The sequence below is a fragment of the Mustela erminea genome, chromosome 19 (genome assembly GCF_009829155.1).
Source record: "Mustela erminea isolate mMusErm1 chromosome 19, mMusErm1.Pri, whole genome shotgun sequence".
In the NCBI taxonomy this organism is placed as follows: domain Eukaryota; kingdom Metazoa; phylum Chordata; class Mammalia; order Carnivora; family Mustelidae; genus Mustela; species Mustela erminea.
The window spans coordinates 41,769,064-41,788,617 of NC_045632.1; the positions used below are offsets into that span (position 1 = coordinate 41,769,064).

General features: G+C 53.8%; 1 protein-coding gene across 2 annotated transcripts in view; it reads left to right on the forward strand.

The window, feature by feature from the left end:
- The first annotated feature begins 1,156 nt into the window (after positions 1 to 1,156).
- Positions 1,157 to 19,554, forward strand: part of CDH5 (cadherin 5) — a 31,417-nt gene continuing 13,019 nt past the window's right edge. Inside the window, exons 1-7 of one of the 2 annotated variants that reach the window (XM_032326548.1) lie at positions 1,157 to 1,302; positions 2,337 to 2,501; positions 11,628 to 11,846; positions 15,808 to 16,096; positions 17,064 to 17,180; positions 18,097 to 18,261; positions 19,335 to 19,522. In XM_032326548.1, the coding sequence (XP_032182439.1) occupies positions 11,646 to 11,846; positions 15,808 to 16,096; positions 17,064 to 17,180; positions 18,097 to 18,261; positions 19,335 to 19,522 (960 nt within the window). In that variant the 5' untranslated portion in view covers positions 1,157 to 1,302; positions 2,337 to 2,501; positions 11,628 to 11,645. The remainder of the gene's footprint in view (positions 1,303 to 2,336; positions 2,502 to 11,627; positions 11,847 to 15,807; positions 16,097 to 17,063; positions 17,181 to 18,096; positions 18,262 to 19,334; positions 19,523 to 19,554) is intronic. The other variant, XM_032326547.1, reaches the window with a different exon arrangement.

Below are 19,554 nucleotides of genomic sequence, written 5' to 3' on the forward strand. Positions count from 1 at the left end.
TGGGTGTCTAAAAGCCATGTCAAGCTCACTGTGCCCAAAACAGAGAAACGTGTACCTCCCTTTCCCAGAAAATAGTTTTTCACCCCATTCCCCACCTCCCTACTCATGTCCGCAGGCCGTCCCAGGGCCCTTCTGAGCAAGACGCTCCCCCCTCAGGAGTCTGTCTGCCCCGTCCAATAAAGGATCGCGTGTGGGACTTCCCGACCACTCACCCATGGGAACAGACACAACCACTGAGAGGATGGACTCCCAGTGCTCACCCGGGGAGAATCCCAATCAGCTGAGCTGGAGTGTGGCCCGGGTACTCGCAGGTTACGAAAGATCCTCCTGTGTCTCTGAGGGTTCACAGAAACTGAGCCCTTCCTGCCCCCAGTTGCTTGGTTCTGATGGACTGATCCCACGTTCGGACTCACTTGGCTCCTGTGGCTCTCTCAACAGTCACGCGAGGCTGAGGCTCTGATTATCACCATCTCCGGATGCGGAAACGGAACATCGGAGGACACGACTGGCTCCACAGTCATGTCAGAAGCAGAGCTAGGGCACCTGACTGCACTAGATATTCCCACACCCAAATGCCCCCCACAAACCCTAGCTGCTACCTTAAATCTAGAACCCATGTCCGCCGCCACCAGGGAAAAGGCAATCTGGCCCTCCAGAGCCAAGGGCTGCTGCCTGCTTCCCATCTCCCACCCAGCCCACCCCCGAGACCCCTGAAACCTCCCCATCGCCCGCAAGTCGACCCCTCTCAGCAAGTCAGGGGGCCACCTGGGAAGATCTGGGTCTAAGCCCAAGCTGACCCAGGCTGGATTTTTGGCTCTGGACACCCCAGCTGGGTAGATAAGCCCCTTAAACTCAGAGTCTCAGTGCCCTGAGCTATAGAATGGGGTGATGACACCTGCCCTGAGCATTACGAGGAGGATGAACTAAGGACCTTGGCGGGTGCTGGGCCTGGGCCCCAGAGCTGAGGCCTGGGGCCAGGGTCTGAGGTGAGCATCCCGGGCCAGATCCAGGCCTAGGCCTCTGTGGGGAGAGCCTGGCCGGGCTGAGGCAACCGCCCACCACAGAGCCTGCCTATCTACAGCCAGCCCAGCCCTCACAAAGGAACAATAACAGGAAACCATCCCAGGGGGAAGTGGGCCAGGGCCAGCTGGAAAACCTGAAGGGGCGGCAGCCAGGCCTCCCTAGCCGGCGGGGTGTGGCTCTCCTCCAAAGGCTATCGGCAGAGCTTCACACACTCCACAGCAGCTCAGCCCCAGAAGGACGGTTGGACGGAAGGAGGACACCTCTCAGCCCACGAGCACGGTGAGTGACGAAAGCCCACACCCCACTTCACCCTAAACCAAACTGAGAGAGGGTGCTCGGCTTCCCCGTGTATAGTGCGGTTGTTGTCGGGGTCCCAGGGGAAAGTCATTCCTTGGGGACAGACCAGGTCTCCTCCAGGCTCAGAGCAGGGCCAGGAGAGTGCGCCTCGTGTTGGCGGCACAGGCACAGATGGGCCTTCTCAGGACTGGAGAGAAGGACGTGCTCTCCCACAGGGAGACTCTCCAACTCCGTGTGACTTGAAGGCCCACTGGCTTCCACGGCGCCATGATCAGAGAGGGCGGGAGTCTGTCGGAGTTGCCATCAGAGACAGAGGATGGGCACCAGGCCTAGCCTCCCCTTGTGAGGCTCTCCCCCATGGGAGAGGGCTTACCAAGGCCTGACATCATCCCTCCTGCCCAAGTTCTGTGCTGGCCTTGGGCTCTGAGGAGCCCCAGAAGGGGAGCCCTGAGCCCAGGGCTCTGTTAGCCACTGCCCCCATTTTTAGAATAGGCATGCTGAGGACCAGCCCTCAGCACCTGAGGCCCTGCCTATGGATCTCTCCCTCCCCTCCCTGCCTTGGACACCACGGGGGCCAGGTTAGAGCCATGGGAGCTACAGTCATATGCCCCAAGGTTGGGATCCCACAGCCCTCATATTTCAGGGAAGCCCCCCAAAAGACTTAAAGGCAGGCAGTTTAATATGAGATCCCCAGATCTACCCCTCCTTCCCATGTTGCTTTGGGAAGATTACTCAGCACCTCTAAACCTCCATGTTCTCGCTGGAACAATGGAGACAGGGACTCATGGCGCCAGCCACTACGGGAACTGGAGCTGGTAAGGTTAAAAGGTTCTAAAGACAGAGCTCATGATTCTACCACTGCCAACGAACCCATAAGTTTAGATGCATCCTTTCTCTGCTCCTAGGGGAGGCCACTCAGACAGGGCAACGTAAGATTGGGAGTGGGGATCTGAACCAGGACCGGCACCCCAAAGCCCAGACTCTTTCTAGCACCAAGGATTGCTTCCATGTCTCAGGTTTCTCATCTATAAACCAGAGGAAAGCAGCCTTTTCATGAGTCAATTATAGGAGGCCGTGTCCACACCCAGGAATGGCTCACGGAAGGGGGTCATCAGGAAATCACAGCTGAATGTAGCTGTTACCCCAGAGCTGTGAATGTCATCGCGTTTTTGATCCCTGAGGTCAGTCAGTCCCCAGCAGGTGGGGGGTGGGGCTGTGGTGCACATGAGAGGCTGTGGGCTCCGCTCTTCCCCTGGCAAGCTCTCCGGCCAAGCTTGTTCCCCAGCCTGTGGACGATGCTGCTGTGTGAAGGGGACAGACAGGACCCCACAAGAGAAGAAGGGCACTCTCGGGGAGGCAGGAAGCCTGGGCAACTCAGCGGGTTTAGGAAGGCTGCCGTGGCCACAGGGTTTTTTAGAGCAGGAAGTGCCAGGAGGGCTGGCGACAGTGATGGCCATGAATGCCAGGACCAGGGACTCTGGCTCCCCTTCAGGTGGTGGGGAGTAGCAGAGACCTGCCATCTTAGGTCCCAGTCTGGGGGGCAGCAGGTGATCCCCAAGGGGCCCAGGCAGCCCTGCCGATTGCTGCTTACCATGGTAAGGCAGTAGAGGAGGCATCCGCTGGCCTGGCAGGGGTTAAGCTGCCCACCCTGCAGTTTCAACCTGACCAATTGTGCTGCGAAACAAGGGCCGGACGTGGGGGCAGGAAACCAGAGGGGCCACATGTATTTTCTTCCAGAGCTGGCTGACTCACAGCTCTGCTGCTGCCTTGGGGACATAAGGTGAACACGGCAGCCACTCACTCTAGAAAAATCTTGGGCTTCTTGCCTACGGGGATCCATCCCAGTTACTTCCAGCACCTCTCCCCACCAGCCCCCTCCCCACCAATCCTGAAGCTACTAAAAGAATTCCCGTTTGACAGAGGGGACCGCGGATGCTGAAAGAGACCAAGCAGGCAGTCCCAGGTTACACAGTGAGCATGAGACAGGAGCAAACTAGGAGTGAGGCCACCTCTTTCTGACCCTGTAGCCCCACCACACTCCACAGTGAAGCTCAGAGAGGGGAAAAGTCAGGGAGGGTTGAACCTGACAGTTTAAGCCACAGAAGAGGCCATGAGAATAAGTCAGGAGCCAAATGATGCTGGAAGGAATGTTCTAGGAGCCAGGTCCTGCCCTGGGGAGCTTGGGTTCTGTCTAGAGATTCTAAAAAGTCCATCCTAACCCAAGTCCAAACAGATACTAGGTGGAAAAATCCCAGAAGGCTTCCTAGAGGAGGAATACTGAGAGGTCTTAGGTCTGCTCTCTGACCTTCAGTCTTCTATTCTCTCTAGGGCAGGGGATGGACCAAATGGTCCCTAAACTCATTAAGGGACTTCCAGATTATCTGTCTTGGGTCACAGTAACCGTCAGATCCTGGCAGGCACAGATATTGGGAGGAGGGGAAACGTGGACCCCAGGGCCAGGCAGGCAGTGAATGAGATTTCCTTCTGGAGAGGAACAGAGGGGTATAGGAGGTGGGCCCAGGGAAGAACCAGGAAGTGAGGTCAGGTGTGAGTTGGCCAGCCAGGCCCACTGCCATCAGGCTGGAGTGGGTGGGTAGGAAAGAGTCAAGACAACTGCATACCTACTGAGCACCTACTGCATACCAGGTTTCACACCGATGATCTCATTTAATCCTCCTGACCAAGGAAGCAGCTACTGTTGCCTCCTTTACAGATGAGGGATCTGGGGCTCAGAGAGGCAAGGAATGGGCCTAAGACTACACAGCTCTTGGGCAGCTCGGCCAGTACAAATAGGCAAGCATGTGAGGCTCATTCTGTTGCTCCCAATGATTGTCTCAGAGCCTCAGTCAAAGTCAGGAAGCCCAAAGATGACTGGAAAAACCTCCCTGCTGGGGGGTGAGGGGTGTTGTCTCCTTGAAACTTGGAGCTGCCCCCATTAGAAGATTGGGGGGAGACTGGATAATCCTAGAGCCCAGAAACCCAGCACAAAATTGTTTGAAATCACAGACTAAGTCTGATGAATTGCTAGTATCTACTTATAAGATTGTACCGAAGATTCAGGGACTGAGTTCAAGTTCAGTAGGAATACATACTCTAATACTGTAATCAGTGATGTGTGCCATGGATATGGAAAGGGGTGACAGCCTGTGAGCTCTGTCTGGCCAGGTCTACATAAAAGGTTTCTTGTATAGGGAATGTTCATCAGAGGACACAAAGAAACTTGTCCTCAAAGAATCAAAATCCTACTGGTGGTATGTCTAATATGATGGGCCACTAGCGATGCTATTTGGGGAGGAGATTCTTTTGAGCTATACCAAGGGTTGCACCTGCTCTGACCACCCAAGGTCTTGCCTTTAAGTATGCGAATTTGTGTTTTAAATCCTGTCAGTGAGGAGGGAAGCAGTGACAAGACCAGAACTGGAGACCAAGGCAGGCTGACAGGGAGCAGTGGGGACACTGACACCTCAACGTCCAGGGCCTTGAGTTCATGTAGCATAATGCTGGGTCAAAGTGGAGACCAGTCCAGAACCCACCAGGTCGGAGACACTCAGGCCAGGAGGCAGAGGCTGTGCTAGGGGCAGGAGTCAAAGAGAACTCATCAAAGAGGCAGCCTGGGGCTTGGAAAGAAGTAGAGCATTCACCCAGGGGACACAGCAAAGAGCATTCCATACAGAGGGAACAGCCTGTGCAATGGGCCTGCTGGAGAGAGGAAGAGCCACATGTGTTCCAGAAATTTCTAGCTCTCCCCATGGCTGGAAGGGGCATGGAGACAGGGGGGAGGAGAGCCAGCAGGATGGGCAGGGGCTATGCCATGCTGGGCCCTGAAACCAGGCTCAGGAACTAGGCTTCATCCTGCAAGGCGTGGGGTGGAGGAGCCAGGGAGGAGTGGTCAGCAGGGGAGGAGCACAGTCAGCATGAAGGGGAGTGGAGAGAGGGAAGCTGTCAGCAAAACCCTACAGGAAGGAGAATAGGTCTGGGACCCACAGGAGCAGGTCCCTAGCCTGAATTAAGCCACAAACAAGGAGAAAGCCCAAAGGGGTCAGTTCACAGCTGCTCAATCCTGTCCCCCAACACACCCCATGCCGAGGCTCCTAGGGCTTCACCCTTCATCCTCCCAGTACCTAACAGCTGCCAAGGCCCAGCTGTAAATGCTGGGCATCCAGTGGACAATATGGGAATCTGGGGATCACTGGCTCCAATCTCTGTCCCAGACTGAGGCTCAAGGTGGTGGCGTGGAAAGCAGTGAGAAGAGCCATCCAGGGCCACACAGGGAGCAAGGGCTCCAGCACTTGCCCTTCCCATAGGCACAGCCCCCACATGTTCTGGGCCTTTCCTCCCAAAGCCTGGCCCCAAATCCCTGACCCAGGGCGCCTGGGCTAGAGTCCAGAGCCTGTGGGAGGTTGGGCTAGGAATGATCGTCCTGTCCGCCCTCTGATGCTTTGCCTGGGGCTGGGTTCAGCTGCCCGATCTTGTCCCGGCTGGAGGGGGTGTACTGCATGAGAGCAGAGGGGCCACTCTTCGGGGAGGGTGGGTGAGTGGGGACAGGGGTGTGTACTTACAAAGACTCCGTTGATGGTGTTGTGCGTCCATGTGTATTCCTGACCCGCAAGCTTCCTCTGCCCCACCCCAAAAGGCCCTCCACCCTGCCTGATAACCCCTTCAGGCCTAGACTCAGCCCCTAAAGCCTCAGGCTTGAGCATTGCTCTGGTCAGGTCAAGGAGCAGGGGGCTGCTGGTACTGGGGACAGGGCTAGCCCAGGGTCACCTGCCAGGCCATCCCACTGAGAGCCTCCCAGCGGGGTCCAGGCTTCCTAGGGTCTTTGTAGCTACAAAAGGAGCAGCTCTAGCTCTTCCTTTCCCCTCCCTTTGTCTCCCTCTGTGTCCCCCGAGTCTTTTTTAAACTCACAGAGCTGAGTAGACTTCACAGCGCCTTCGAGACCAAACCTCAGTGACAGATGGAGGCCACAAATAGAAAGGGACCAAAGGGATGTTTGCCTGATGTCCCACAGTAGGTCAGAGAAAAGTAAGACTCCCACCTGGACTGAGACCCTCAGAACATTCTAGGGTCTGCCGGCTTCTCACTCTCCTCCATCAGCATACCACACAATTTAAAACTGGGTATTTTTTATCAAATGGTTAGTATCCTTCCCCGTGGGGGTACAGACTGCATTGGCTCCCCACATGTAGTTTGGTGCGGGGCCCACAGCAGGTGCTCGATGAATGTTTGTTGAGTGCTAGAGAAGGCTTCGGAAAAGTGGGAACATGGGCCTAAAGTCCAGGCCAAAGAGAGAGAATGCCAAGTGCAGAGGCCAGGAGGCAGTGACCAAGCCTGGTGGGTGTCAACGTCCTGCAGGCTGGGCTGCTGCCAGAAGCCCACCAAGCAACCCCAGACCCACAGAGGAGACAAGTGAGAAGAGCAGACGAGGCACAGGTCCCCACACTTGGCTCAACCTTCGGAGCACCCCTCAGTCCTCAGGCTCAGCCCAGGCATCTGGATGAAGGGCCCCACCTGCTGTGGACAAAAACGTGGAGCCAGAGCTTTCCCCAGCCCCGACTTCCCATCTGGGCATAGGTGAGCCCCGCTGTCCCCCAGATTCTCTGAGGCTCCTCGGCCCCTTCTCCTGGGTTCCATGCCTGCTCACTCTGGACCACACACCCCATCCTCTCATTCTGGGCCCCCCAGACCTTCCCAGATTGACCGAGGGCACAGCGGGTCCACCCTCCTCCAGGAATGCATTTGGAGCTGCCCCCCAAAAGCCTCTAGCAGGGCTCCAGGGGTGGGGCCGCATCACAAACCCTGCATGACAGGGACCAGGCCAGGCATCTGGCCTCTGTGTGGAGCTGCCAAGCAGGTCCCCTTGCCCCTGAAGGCTGTTGTCAGGCAAGTTCCCGGGGCTCCTCAGCTGAGACTTTCTGAGTGGAGAAGTCACTTCCAAACTCCTCGGATCCTCTGCTCATCAGTCATACCCCAAATCCACCTGGCCGCATTCTGATCCCTCCGAAAACTTGGTGAAGATGAACAGCTTATAGCAAGGTGAAGAGCTAAAGGAAGCCTGACCCCGGCTGCAGCTCAGACCCACCTCCAGAGGTGTGGCCAAGGGCAATTCTGCTTCCAGCTGTGGGCACGGCTGACTTCCACTCCAACAGCAGTAGGGGGAGAAACAATCATCGACAAAACCCTTCCTCTTGGCCTGCATCTTGGAGGCCAAATTTCTAACACAAAAGGTGAAAGACCCAAATAAATGAGGCTTTTCAGATAGAAAAATCCCTCAGGCCCCTCTGAGTTTGGGTGAGGAAGGAGCCCAGGATTCAGAAAAAGAGCTAGGTAAGGGTTCTAGATCTACCACTTCTGAGTTGTTTGTCTCCGTGCCTCAGTTTCTCCCTCTGGGAAATGGGGGCAGTAATTCCTACGTCCTGGGAATAATATGAAAACCAAATGAGACAGCATCTCCGAAAGCTAAGCATGGACAGCTGCTTATCATCATTACACGCGAGTGTCCCCAGCGAGAGGGAGGCGGCGCAGTGTGGAGAGCAGTATTTGGGGTGAAAGGCAGCCTCCGTTCACATCCTGGCTCCATCTCTCACCGCCCTATGAGCTGGGATGACGGGGTGTTAAGGAATAAAAGTGGTAACTTGACGACTCGGTGAAGCAGACTCCTGTGACAGAGCATTCGTCCACGTTTGGGTTCACTGTTAGCTAGTGTTTTTTGCAACTACTTCGGAATTCAGGCCTGAAAGCCACCCTGACAGGTAGATGCTAGTGCTCACATTGTACAAATGGTGAAAGCAAGGCTCCGGGCAGTAGAGCGTCTTGTGCACAGTCATGCAGTGGTGCGACAGTGCAGCTGAGGTGCAGGAAGCCCACTGAGCCCGCGACCACCACCCTGCGCCGCCTGAGCCTGAAGAGGAAAGATCCATGTGTGACTTGTGGCCGGCCTCGGGGAGGAGGGAAGACATAGATGGGGCTCGATGTTCTCCAGGAAGGAGAGGGAGCTGTGATTCGAGACTGCAGCGGGGCTGGCCATCAACACTGGGACCAGGCCCAAGCTTGTGCTGCAGTGGGGGTGCGCTGGGAGAGGCCAGGATGGGGGACCAGCCCAGGGACCCTTTTCATCTCTCCTCTATCCCGTGCTCCAGCAGGTCCCAGTCACTCCACCTCAGAAGCATACTCCAGCGCCCTCCCCTCCTCACCCCAATCTGGGTGACAGTGACCGCCAACCTCTGGGTCTCCCCCTCCCAGCCTGTCTCCTCACCGCAGCTACGACCTCTGCAAATCAGACCACGGCACTCTCCTACCCTCTTAAGGAAGAGCTCTCTCCCCAGGCTGCCCCCACACAACCTGATGGCACCCATTTCCAATGGCTGAGCCAACAAACTACCCCAAACGTGGGACTTAAAACAACACAAGTTATTTCCTTTTCCTCTTACAGTTCTGGAGGGGCCAGGTCTGACCCGGGTTTCAGTGGGCTAAAAATCGGGGCTGCGTTCCTCTGGAGATCTAGGGGAGAATCTGTTTCCTCGCCTTTTCTGGCTTCAAGAGGCCGCTCACATTCCTTGGCCCGTGGCCACATATCACACCAATTTCTGTCTCCACTGTCACATCTCCTTTTACCTGGTTCTGACCTTCTTGCCTTCATTTTTTAAGGACACTCTATTATGCATAACATGGTGCACATAATCCAGGCCCACCACCCTCTCTCAAGATCCTTCACTTCATCATATCTGCTCAAAGTCCTTTTGCCATAGAAAGTAACATATTCACAGATTCCAAGGGATTCAGACATGGACCTCTTTGGGGGGCTTTTCCTCAGCCTACCACACTGACCTCAGCACCTCTTCCTATGTCTCACCCCTTGTTGCTCATTTCTACCTGACCCAGGGCTTCTTTTGGTTCTTCAAGCACCCCACCCATTTTTCTACCTCAGGGCCTTTGCACATGTTAGTCCTTCTGCCTAGAAAGACTTTCTTTCCCCTGGTACTCCTAAGACTAACACTAAGGTGCTGGTTTAAGTGTCATCTCTCTGAGAGGCTTCCCCTGACCTCAGCTAGCCACCCTCTCTCTGAGTTGCACCCCCCAGTGTAACACTAGCTGGCGTTTTCTTAACTTGCTTATTTTCCTGGTGTTCCCACTACAGCGTGCACTCCCTGAGGTCAATCGCATGTGCTTTGCTTACTGCTGTACCCCAGGGCCCATTATGGAACCCGCGTATGGTAGGTACTCAGTACCCATTTGGCTCAGTGCGTGGGTTCGCACTCCACCTTGTCTAAAGGCCTGAGGATTCTCTCTCCGTTTCTCAGTTTCACTTCTGTTTGTTTTACTTTTTCATATTTGAGTCACCTCTCACTTGGGAGGAAGAAAGAACCAAGACTCGAAGTCCCTTTGTAGGCAGAAAAGGAAATGACCCGCTAGGCCTGAGTCTGGCAATGTTGGGGCAGGGGCATGCCGGCCACGTCCCCTGAGTCAGGACCAGCTTCCTGGCCAGCACTCCCAACATCCCCAAATCTTTCATCACTGCCTTCCTCCCACCTAGAGGGGCTACCCTCTCCATGTCCTACCCTCAAAAGACACCAAGCCTCCTTCAGTTCCACCACCTCATAACTGAGGAACCTGAGACCCAGAACCTCTCCCCAGGCACATGGCACATTCATTCACTGACAAGCTCCAGTGTTCTCTCCCACCCAAGCCTGGGAGCCTGCTTCCTCCTGGGCCAGCAGCAGGGACCACAGGGTGGGGGCCTCAGATGCTAAGATCAGCAGACCCAGAGGCGAGGCTAGCCCAGCGCAGACATCCCGGGCTCTCACTGAGGACAGCCTGGCGCCAGCGTCTTAGAGGAAATGTTACTAGAGTTTACAAAACTCCTGTAATGTGCAAAATCTAGGCTCTCCCTCGGGCCAAGATGGGGGACAAGCCAGGTGGCAGCCTCCTATCCAGGATCCTGTGGTCCTTGTCTCTCTCCAAGCAGGAACCCTGGTTCCCACTCCCACCCATATGACCTCTGACCCTGAACTTACCCAGGAGCCACAGATGAGTGATGCAGAGACCCAGCATGAGTAGACTAATGGGGTCAGGGTTGAGAGAGCACAATGATAACCAGAGTCACAGCCTTCACCTACCACAGGGGATTGGGGGAAAACCCCCCTTCCTGGAATTCAGGATGAAACCAGGCTGTGATTTCTGGGTGACCTAAGATTCTGGTCCAGGCTGATTTCCTGTCCCAAGAGGTGCCATTTAGGGTCTGCAAGCACACTGGGCCCTATTCTTAAGGCCCGTTTTCATGCTCTTCTATCTCTATCTTGAAATTCCTAATACTTTTTGAACAAAGGGCCCCACACTTCCATTTTACACTGGGCCCCACAAACTATGAAGCCAGTCCTGTGAGCCCAGCTTCTCAACCCCCCACCTTCCCCTACTCCTGTCCTTGTAACAGTTACTAAACTGATCACCAACTGTGAGCTCTGGGCCTGGTGAGGGCCTGACCCTCCAGGTTAAGACACTGGGGTTTCCTAAGGACTTTCTGAATACAGCATCAAAGCAAGAGTGCCACAGGGGCTCTCCTGCTGGCGGGGGTGGGGAGGGCATGTTTGCTCAGAGGCGTCTTGAAGTCCCACCCCACAGCAGCTGTGAGGACAAGAGAGGGCAGTGGGAGAAAACACGACCTTTGGGGCCAGGCAGACCTGGTTCGAGTCTCGCTCTGCGGCTCACAGTCTGGGATCTCAGGAATGTTAACTAAACCCCTCTGCTCCTCAGCTTGTTGGTCACGTGAGGGTTATAATTAATCCACTTCGAGAGTAACCAGGAAAATTAAATGAGATGACACACGTAAAGCGCTGCTGCACAGTGTCGGGCTTGTAATAAATACTTGATAAGTGATAGCTGTTGAGGTCAGACATGGAGGCTCCATCCCCAGCCCCACCACTTGCTCCGGGGGGGATCTTAACGTCTTGTGTGTAAAAGGAGGGTTATGGGGTGTCACAGCACAGGGCTTTGGAAGCTCCCATCAGCAACCACATCACCCTCTCCTCCAGAAAAACCTTCCGTCCAGCCCTTCCGGGGGGTCCCTTGGTCACCGGCACTCGCCTCCAGACCAGCGCACATGAACTTCAGGAGAAGGGTTTCTGTGTCTGCCTCCCTCCCCCAGACCTGGAGCGAGTGGGGGCGGGGCAGGAACAGTGTCTGGTTGTGCCGGTAGGAGCAGAGAGGAAAGGACCGCAGAGTGAACATAAGGGAAGTTCCCTCAGCAGCAGGCAGCTGCTCACACGCCGGAGTATGACCACCACGCCTTGGCGGTGTGCCCCCTCTTTCCCCAGATCGGTGCCTCTCAGAAGATGCAGATGCTCGTGCTGCTGCTCGCCTCGGTGGGCACCTGCCTGGACCCGCTGGTGGTGGTGGCAACAGACCCCAGCCCTGTCCGACCGGACCCCCGCGGCGTGCTGCGCACCCACCAGCGCCAGAAGAGAGACTGGATTTGGAACCAGATGCACATTGATGAAGAGAAAAACACCTCACTGCCCCATTATGTGGGCAAGGTAAGCCTCGGGCCCCACAGCAGGTGCGGCATCAGCAGCAGGTGGCCCGCAATGATGTGGCAGCGGGACAGCTGGTGACACACTGTCCTGGCAGCCAGGGGGCGGCCGGTGGCTGTGAAGGTAATGGTGGAAGAACTGGTGAAAGGGGTCACGACACTGAAGGGAAAAGTGGTGGTGGTGACAGGGAAGGGAAGGTGGTGCCCCAGCAGCTGGGGGTGGGGCCGGCCAGGGAAGCTCCACGCACAGCCTGCCCAGACCAGCAGGCTGACTGTGCCCACGGGCTCCTCGGGCTCCCTAGAATGGCTGGGAAATGTCAATGCCTCAGGATGGCCTCTCAGAGAGAAAGATGCTTGACCAGGGTCACATGATAAGACTCAGACAGAGCCCGAGGAGAACAAACCCCAGGAAAGCGCAGGGTTCCTGACTTCCAACACAAACGTGAACTCTGCGTCACAGAGGAAAATGTCATCAACCCACCTACATCTTTCCCAGTGGGATAACTGTGCCATGAATCAGCCACTGATGAGGATGGCCAGCCCCGAGGAAAATCTGCGGTGCGAGGAAGGGAGAGCCCGCAGAAAGCGGAAGCCACCTGGCTCATGCGTAGCCCTGACATGGAAACCTTCAGAAGGCTCTCCTCTCCCAAGGGTCTTCAAGCAGCAGGAAGAGCGTCAGGCCTGCCATCATCCGCCAAGAGTGTTCACTTGGCACCTGGCATTGGGCCAGGGGACAGAGAAGCCACAAGCAGTCCCCACCCTGGGAAGGAACAGGGTGCCTGGGAGAGGCAAGGACAAGTTTCCAAGGATCGCCTCCTGGCTCCCAAAGACGTAATCTGAGGGAAGGAAATCCCTGTTTATCAAGGCCACAGTCCGGGGCCTTTGTTTACAGACTGGTTGGACAATGGGAGTGAGCCCTGAGCAGCTTTCTGAATCCATAAATATAGGTCAGCATAGCTTTCAGCATTAAGACATTATATCCAAATATACTGATAATTAAAAAAGAGAGAGAGAGAAAGAGACTGCTCCCAGAAACCCATACTCCCAGTCTGACTATGAGGAAAATATCAGATAAATTCCAGTAGAGAAGCATCCTACAAAATACCTGACCAGTACCCGTCAGAACTGTCACGGTCATCAAAAACTTTGAAAGTCTGAGAAACTGTCATAGCCAAGAGGAACCCAAAGAAACATGATGACTAGATGTAATGGGGTGTCCTGGATAGATTCCTAGAGCAGAAAAAGGACATGAAGCAAAAACTGAGGGCATCTGTATGAATGATGGACCCCAGTCACTACCAATGCATTGGTCCTGGTCCACTAATGAGAACAAAGGCACCATACTAACATAACATCACCGTAAAACGTTGATAATCGTGAAACTGGGAGCAGGATGCATGAGAACTCTCTGTCTTATCTTCTCGGTTTTCTAATAAAGCTAAAACTGTTCTAAAAAATAAAGTGTTGGAGGGAAGGAGCTTATACTCCAATGGAATCTTGTGCAGAATTCCAATAAAATAGGTCAAAGCTCAATCTCTCCCCACCACTAACCCTGCCCGTGTGGGTCCTAATGCACCAACCCCCCCACCCCGAACCAAGTTTGGAACTACCTACTAACCCTAAGCAACTCGCACAGAGTTCCAGACTGTCCCTTCTCCTTGAATCCCTACTATTCCCCCGAGCCACAGGCTGCAGAGCTGGGGTGTTTGCTTCTTGCCTCCTGACCCACTGTTCATCATACATCCTGGCCCCTGGGTCTTGGGACCCCCTCATGAACCTGCCGGGCCCCAGTACACTGGGTACCCAGTACCCGGCTCTGCTCCACCCAAGGCGGAGGCCCTCACACCCTGTCTCCACTTCCTCACCTTGCAGACTCTTCTCCAAGCTGTCCTCTGGCTTTCCACCCCACCCCCCGCCCTGATGCTGCTCTCAACCAGGGCTCCGGGGTTGCACTGCTGCTCAATCCGAGGGATGCCTTCTAGCCTCCCGGGATCTGACCACACCCTTCTTGACACTCCCTCTTCTGTCTTGACACCCACTCTTTCTTGGTTCTCCTCCTCAGACACCTTTACTCAAGGCTCTTGCTCCCTGGACCCATACGGCCCTGTCTTGGAGTCTCAACCCTGGGAGCAGGAACGGGGTCTGGATTACCCCTGTGTTTCCAGCGTTCTGCCTAGCAACTTTTAGGCAACTGATTTATACATTTTTAATGGAATTGAACTGCATTTTCTTAAATATTCTAACCATCTATTAGAGTACCACTTTACATGCATGAAATATGATTCTCTTGTGTTCCTTAAAGTCTCTGTTTCTAAGATTCTATAAATGAAATGTTTAGCACTTCTACCCTAATATCTTTCAACATATGGATATACCATAAATAATAACATGTATTTATTGAGAGCCTGTGCAAATGGCTTTACGTACATTAGCTTCCAAATCTTTTTCTAAATCTTTTTCCTGGGGCGTCTGGAGGGCTCCAGTCAGTTAAGCGTCTGCCTTTAGCTCAGGTCATGATCTCAGGGTCCTGGGATCAAACCCCATGCTGAGCTCCATGTTCAGTAGGAAGTCTGCTTCCTGCTCTGACCCTCGCCTATCTTGTGCGCTCTCTCTCTCTCACTCTTTTTTTTTTTTAAGATTTTTATTTATTTATTTGACAGAGAGAGATCACAAGCAGGCTGAGAGGCAGGCAGTGAGAGAGAGGGAAGCAGGCTCCCCGCTGAGCAGAGAGCCAGACATGGGGCTCGATCCCAGGACCCTGAGATCATGACCTGAGCCAAAAGCAGAGGCTTCAACCCACTGAGCCACCCAGGCGGCATTCCTCTCTCTCACTCTCAAATAAATAAAATCTTCAAAAAATTATTTTAAAAAATAAATTTTAGTCTCTAGGGCACTAATACTATGCGTTACAAAGGAAAAATGTTCTTATTACAATGGGAAATCCTAAGTTAAAGCTCATTAGTTTTCTTCTATAGGGCTATGCATTGTAAATCTCCAAGAAGAAAATACTTTATGTACCGTACCAAGACTAAATTGACTGGAATCAGTAGTTTGCTGATAAATGTCTGACAACTGGTTCTCCAGGAAAAAAAAGTCCTGATTCACCGCATTTGCTCATTTCCATGTGTAAATACTTTTACTATGTCTGTTACAAGGTCCTAACTTAATGGCACCAAAGACAGAGTTGTGAAAAGATACATATTAACACCGCACCGTGTGGTATTTCCATCATTCAACACAGATATAACCTCAAGACCATAGTAAAATGTAGTACAATCATGAGAAAGCAATGAATTTTGAGTAGGCTATCTTTGCTTTTAATAGGATTCATTTAACTGATAAGTTTATATAACTGAACTTTTAAGAACGGCTGTGTTGAACACTAGCTCACAAACCTTCCGAAAGATGTAAGTTGGCTAGCCAGTGCCAGCCATCTCCCAGCTCACTGGAACGGAATTTTCGTGTGGAACAGCAAAAGACATCAGTGCTTCCTGGAATTCACTTCTGAAAGCACCGTTCTGCTCAACAGAGGAGCTCAACATATAGACGCGATATTATCTCCACTTTACAATGAGGTTACCATGACTCAGAGAGCTTGTGTGACTAGTAAGAGGCAGCATATCCCTTGCCTCCCATTGGCAACACTCTTTCCCTCGAAAATCTTTTTGTAAGCGCCTACGACGTTCCGAGTGCTGTTCTGGGCGTAGGAGGGCAGCAGGCTGGACAAGCCCCGTTGGTGTAGTGTTTGCAGGGACCTGGCTGAGAACACGCACTAAAGACCAGTTGGAGACACTTGTGAAAGCTGTAGGTTCTACACTTAGGCTCCCTGGACAGCACCACACACGTGTACACTCACAGGCACAACCGTGCAGGTGCGCATGTACACACCGACGTACCTCCATGCATCGACTCGTGCACATAGCCACCCCGCCCATCCTCCGCTCATGGCAACTCTTTTTTCCTAGATCAAATCGAGTGTGAACCGCAAGAACGCCAAGTATGTGCTCAAAGGAGAGTCTGTGGGCAAGGTCTTCCGGGTCAGGGAGGACACAGGGGACGTGTACGCCTTCGAGAGGCTGGACAGGGAGAAGATCCCTGAGTACCACCTCACTGCCCTGGTGGTAGACAAGAATACCAACCAGAACCTCGAGTCTCCTTCCAGCTTCACCATCAAAGTTCACGACGTGAATGACAACTGGCCTGTATTCACGCACCGGCTGTTCAACGCGTCTGTGCCGGAGATGTCCGCTGTGGGTATGTGCCCTGTTTTCACAGTCCCCTCCTCTCCCGCTCATCCGCGGCCTGAAGGCACTTCTCCCATCCGCAACTTCACTGCCTGGGGTCAGGGTTTAGTGAGTTCAGTGAAGCTGCTATTTTATGTGGCTTGAAAGAAACACTGGCCCGGCCCCTAGTCATGGATTGAGTGAGCCCTGATCCTGATCATGGACTGAGACCAGATCATGGACTGAGTCCTAACCCTGATCATGACTGAGCCTTGACCATCAGAGACACATGTTTCACTACTCTTCGGAGCAAAGCCCACCCCTTCCTCTGTCTGAGGACTAGCACTCTGAAAGCATAGCCTTCACCCAGGAAGAATACCAACTTGGCCACCACAGTAGGAAGTCACCTCTAGGAGCCACGCAGGAGTGGAGGGGGGAGGACCACAGCCCTCACCCCAAGTGCAGCACCAGCCTGTACCCCAGGCCTCTCCAAGTTACTACTTCCTCAGTTCTACTCTCAGCCTCTAGTAGGTACCAGAAAAAGGCTCCCTTCCCCACTGCTTGGTCCAAGGTTCCCAGCCAAGAACCTGGGAGATCTTAACAGATCTTCTGGTAAAGTACGGGGATCTTGGAGTTCAAGAGAAACAGAGATGTGGCACTGACCCCTGAGGGACACCGTCCCATTCCTTGTTCTCCACCGCCACTCTCCTCTAGTTCTCCTCACGAACCCACCTGTCCGTCCCCTCCCTCATTTCTCCCACGACTAAAAACCACCTGCTCTCTGCCTCCTTCAAAGACAACCAAGCTCGACCTCCAGCACTATCAGCACTCAGTGCCCGTGCAGGCTCCTAAGAACACAAAGCAGCCTTTTCTCCCAGCCAGGACTCTGGGGGAGGTGGGTTCAGGGAACAGCCTGGGCCCCCTAACTCTCCTCATCTGGGAACAGGGCGAGGGGCTAGCAGTCCCAAGGCAATAACCCCTGGATGCTCTTTCCTCAGGGACCTCTGTCATCCGTGTGACAGCCGTTGACGCAGATGACCCCACTGTGGCAGACCATGCCTCTGTCATGTACCAAATCCTGAAGGGAGAAGAACATTTTGCTATCGATGGTTCCGGTCTGTGTTACTAACCCTCTGGGGCGGGCACTGGCTTGGGGCGGGGTAGGGGTGGATACTCCGGGTGCAGCCGCTGAGGGATCTAGTCACAGAGGTGTCACCTACCACCCAAGCACACCATCCTACGGAAACGGTTGCTTATACCCGTTTAGACAAGGTGGCTGGTGAGGGCAGAAGGAAGCAGACCGCTGCCCAAACACGGACTCCAAGCCAGGAAACAAACACAGGACCCAGACATGACACAAGAAGCAGAGAGAATGCTAGTTAGCAGCTCTGTGTGTAGGGAAGGACCCATCCAGTTTCCCAACCCAGTCCTGCTACTCCAGCTCACACCCTCTAACGAAACCTCAGGCAAGTCAACTAACCTCCGCGAGCCTTAGTTCCCTCATCCTGAAGATGGGAAAATGTATATCCATTTTGCACGGCAGCTGTGAAGTTTGAATGAAATAAAGTATAGAGAACACATGGCCCATTGTAAGTATCCACTCGGGGTAACTTTAAAAACCGTGAGGACTGAGTTTGGGGGGCAAGCCAGAAGTCCAGGTGGTCAGGCCGGGGCACACTATCTTTCGGAAGGACGGCCAGTACAACACAGCACAGAGACCGCCACAACCAATGATCACGGCAGACCCCACTAATCCATCACGGCACTCCTCCCCCTCGAAGCCCAGCCGTGCCCTCACACTTTCTCAACACCATGCTCCACACAGCTCGGACTCCTTGGGCAGCTTTGGTCCAGCAGTGCCGGGTGTGAAGGGTTGGGGTGGGGGGTCAGCCAGTGGTTCGCAGCCCTGGCTGCACAGTGAAATCACCTGAGAGATTTTAAGTCAGGGGTGCTCTTCGGAGACGGCCCACGCACCAGTATTTTCTAAAAACCTTCCAAGTAACATGGCTCCTGCTGGGACACTTTTTGCAGGACTCATTTTCACGACAACCAAAACCCTGGACCGAGAGATGCAGGCCAAGTACGAGATCGTGGTTGAAGCGCGAGATGCCCAGGGCCTCCGTGGGGAGTCAGGCACAGCTACGGTACTGGTCACTCTGCAGGACATCAATGACAATTTCCCCATCTTCACCCAGGGTGAGCTCTTCCCCGAGGGCCCTAGGGAGGATGCGGGCTGGGAGAACCCAGACTCAGTGACCACAGTGTCTTGTGGAGAAGCCCACAGTCCATCTACCTCTCCCTTGACCCCAGGGGGTGCCCAAGCCCAGTAAAGTCACCTTGGTGCTGGCAGAGGCTCTGCTCTGTACCCCTGTGCACATTCCCAAGGCTATCCAAATGCCATCTGCCACAGTGCCCTCACAGGCCCCAGGGAAATCACGCTCCCTGCTGTGCCCATCCCCCCACCGTGCCCTGAGTGAAACTGTTTCACCCAGTTTCTATGGGCTTGGAAAAGTCCAGGCCCTAGCTAGAGAATCCCTGGGAGCTGGTGAATAGGGGTACGGCAAAGTTCCATATCCAGAGCTGAGGCTGAGCCCTGAGCCCACCCACAGACTGGTTCTCTCCCCCGAAAAAAGTGCCTGACAAGAGCTTTTCCAATGCCCTGGTTAGGGCTTGGGAGGAAAGTCAGACGGTTCATCACTTATACCCTCCAATGCTGACGTGTAATTCAGAGGCTCGGTCATCCCAAGGATAGCCTGAAGTGGCCTCAGTGTACACGAGAGATGCTTGCTAACGGTATGACTTGTCTCTCTTGTCAAATGACAGGCCCCGGGGCACCTGGGTGGCTCAGTGGGTTACAGCCTCTGCCTTTGGCTCAGGTCATGATCTCAGGGACCTGGGATTGAGCCCTGCGTCAGGCTCTCTGCTCAGAAGGAAGCCTGCTTCCCACTCTCTCTCTGCCTGCCTCTCTGCCTACTTGTGATCGCTCTCTGTCAAATAAATAAATAAAATATTTTTTAAAAATTAAAAAAAAGTGACAGGCCCCTAGTAGAGTACCTAGCATACAGTAGGTGCTCAATTACTGTTCGTTAAATTGATGGACAGAACAGAACCTCTTTGCCCTGGGACCCCAAATTCCAGAGGTGCTATTACTATTATTATTATTTTATCGTGTACAATTCCTGTATAAAATGTATTAGGATAGTATAAGGGACATTTACCTTGTCTATCTCATTAACTCAATGCCCTTGGGGGCGCCCTATTTGCATCAGCCAAGTACACATTTGCCGTGCCTGAAGACATCCGTGTAGGCAGCTCCTTGGGCTCTCTGTTCGTTGAGGACCCAGACGAGCCCCAGAACCGGATGACCAAGTACAGCATCGTACAGGGTGAATACAGGGACACCTTCACCATTGAGACGGACCCCAACCACAACGAGGGCATCATCAAACCCATGAAGGTTTGTGTGCATGCAGCTGTGACATCATATGT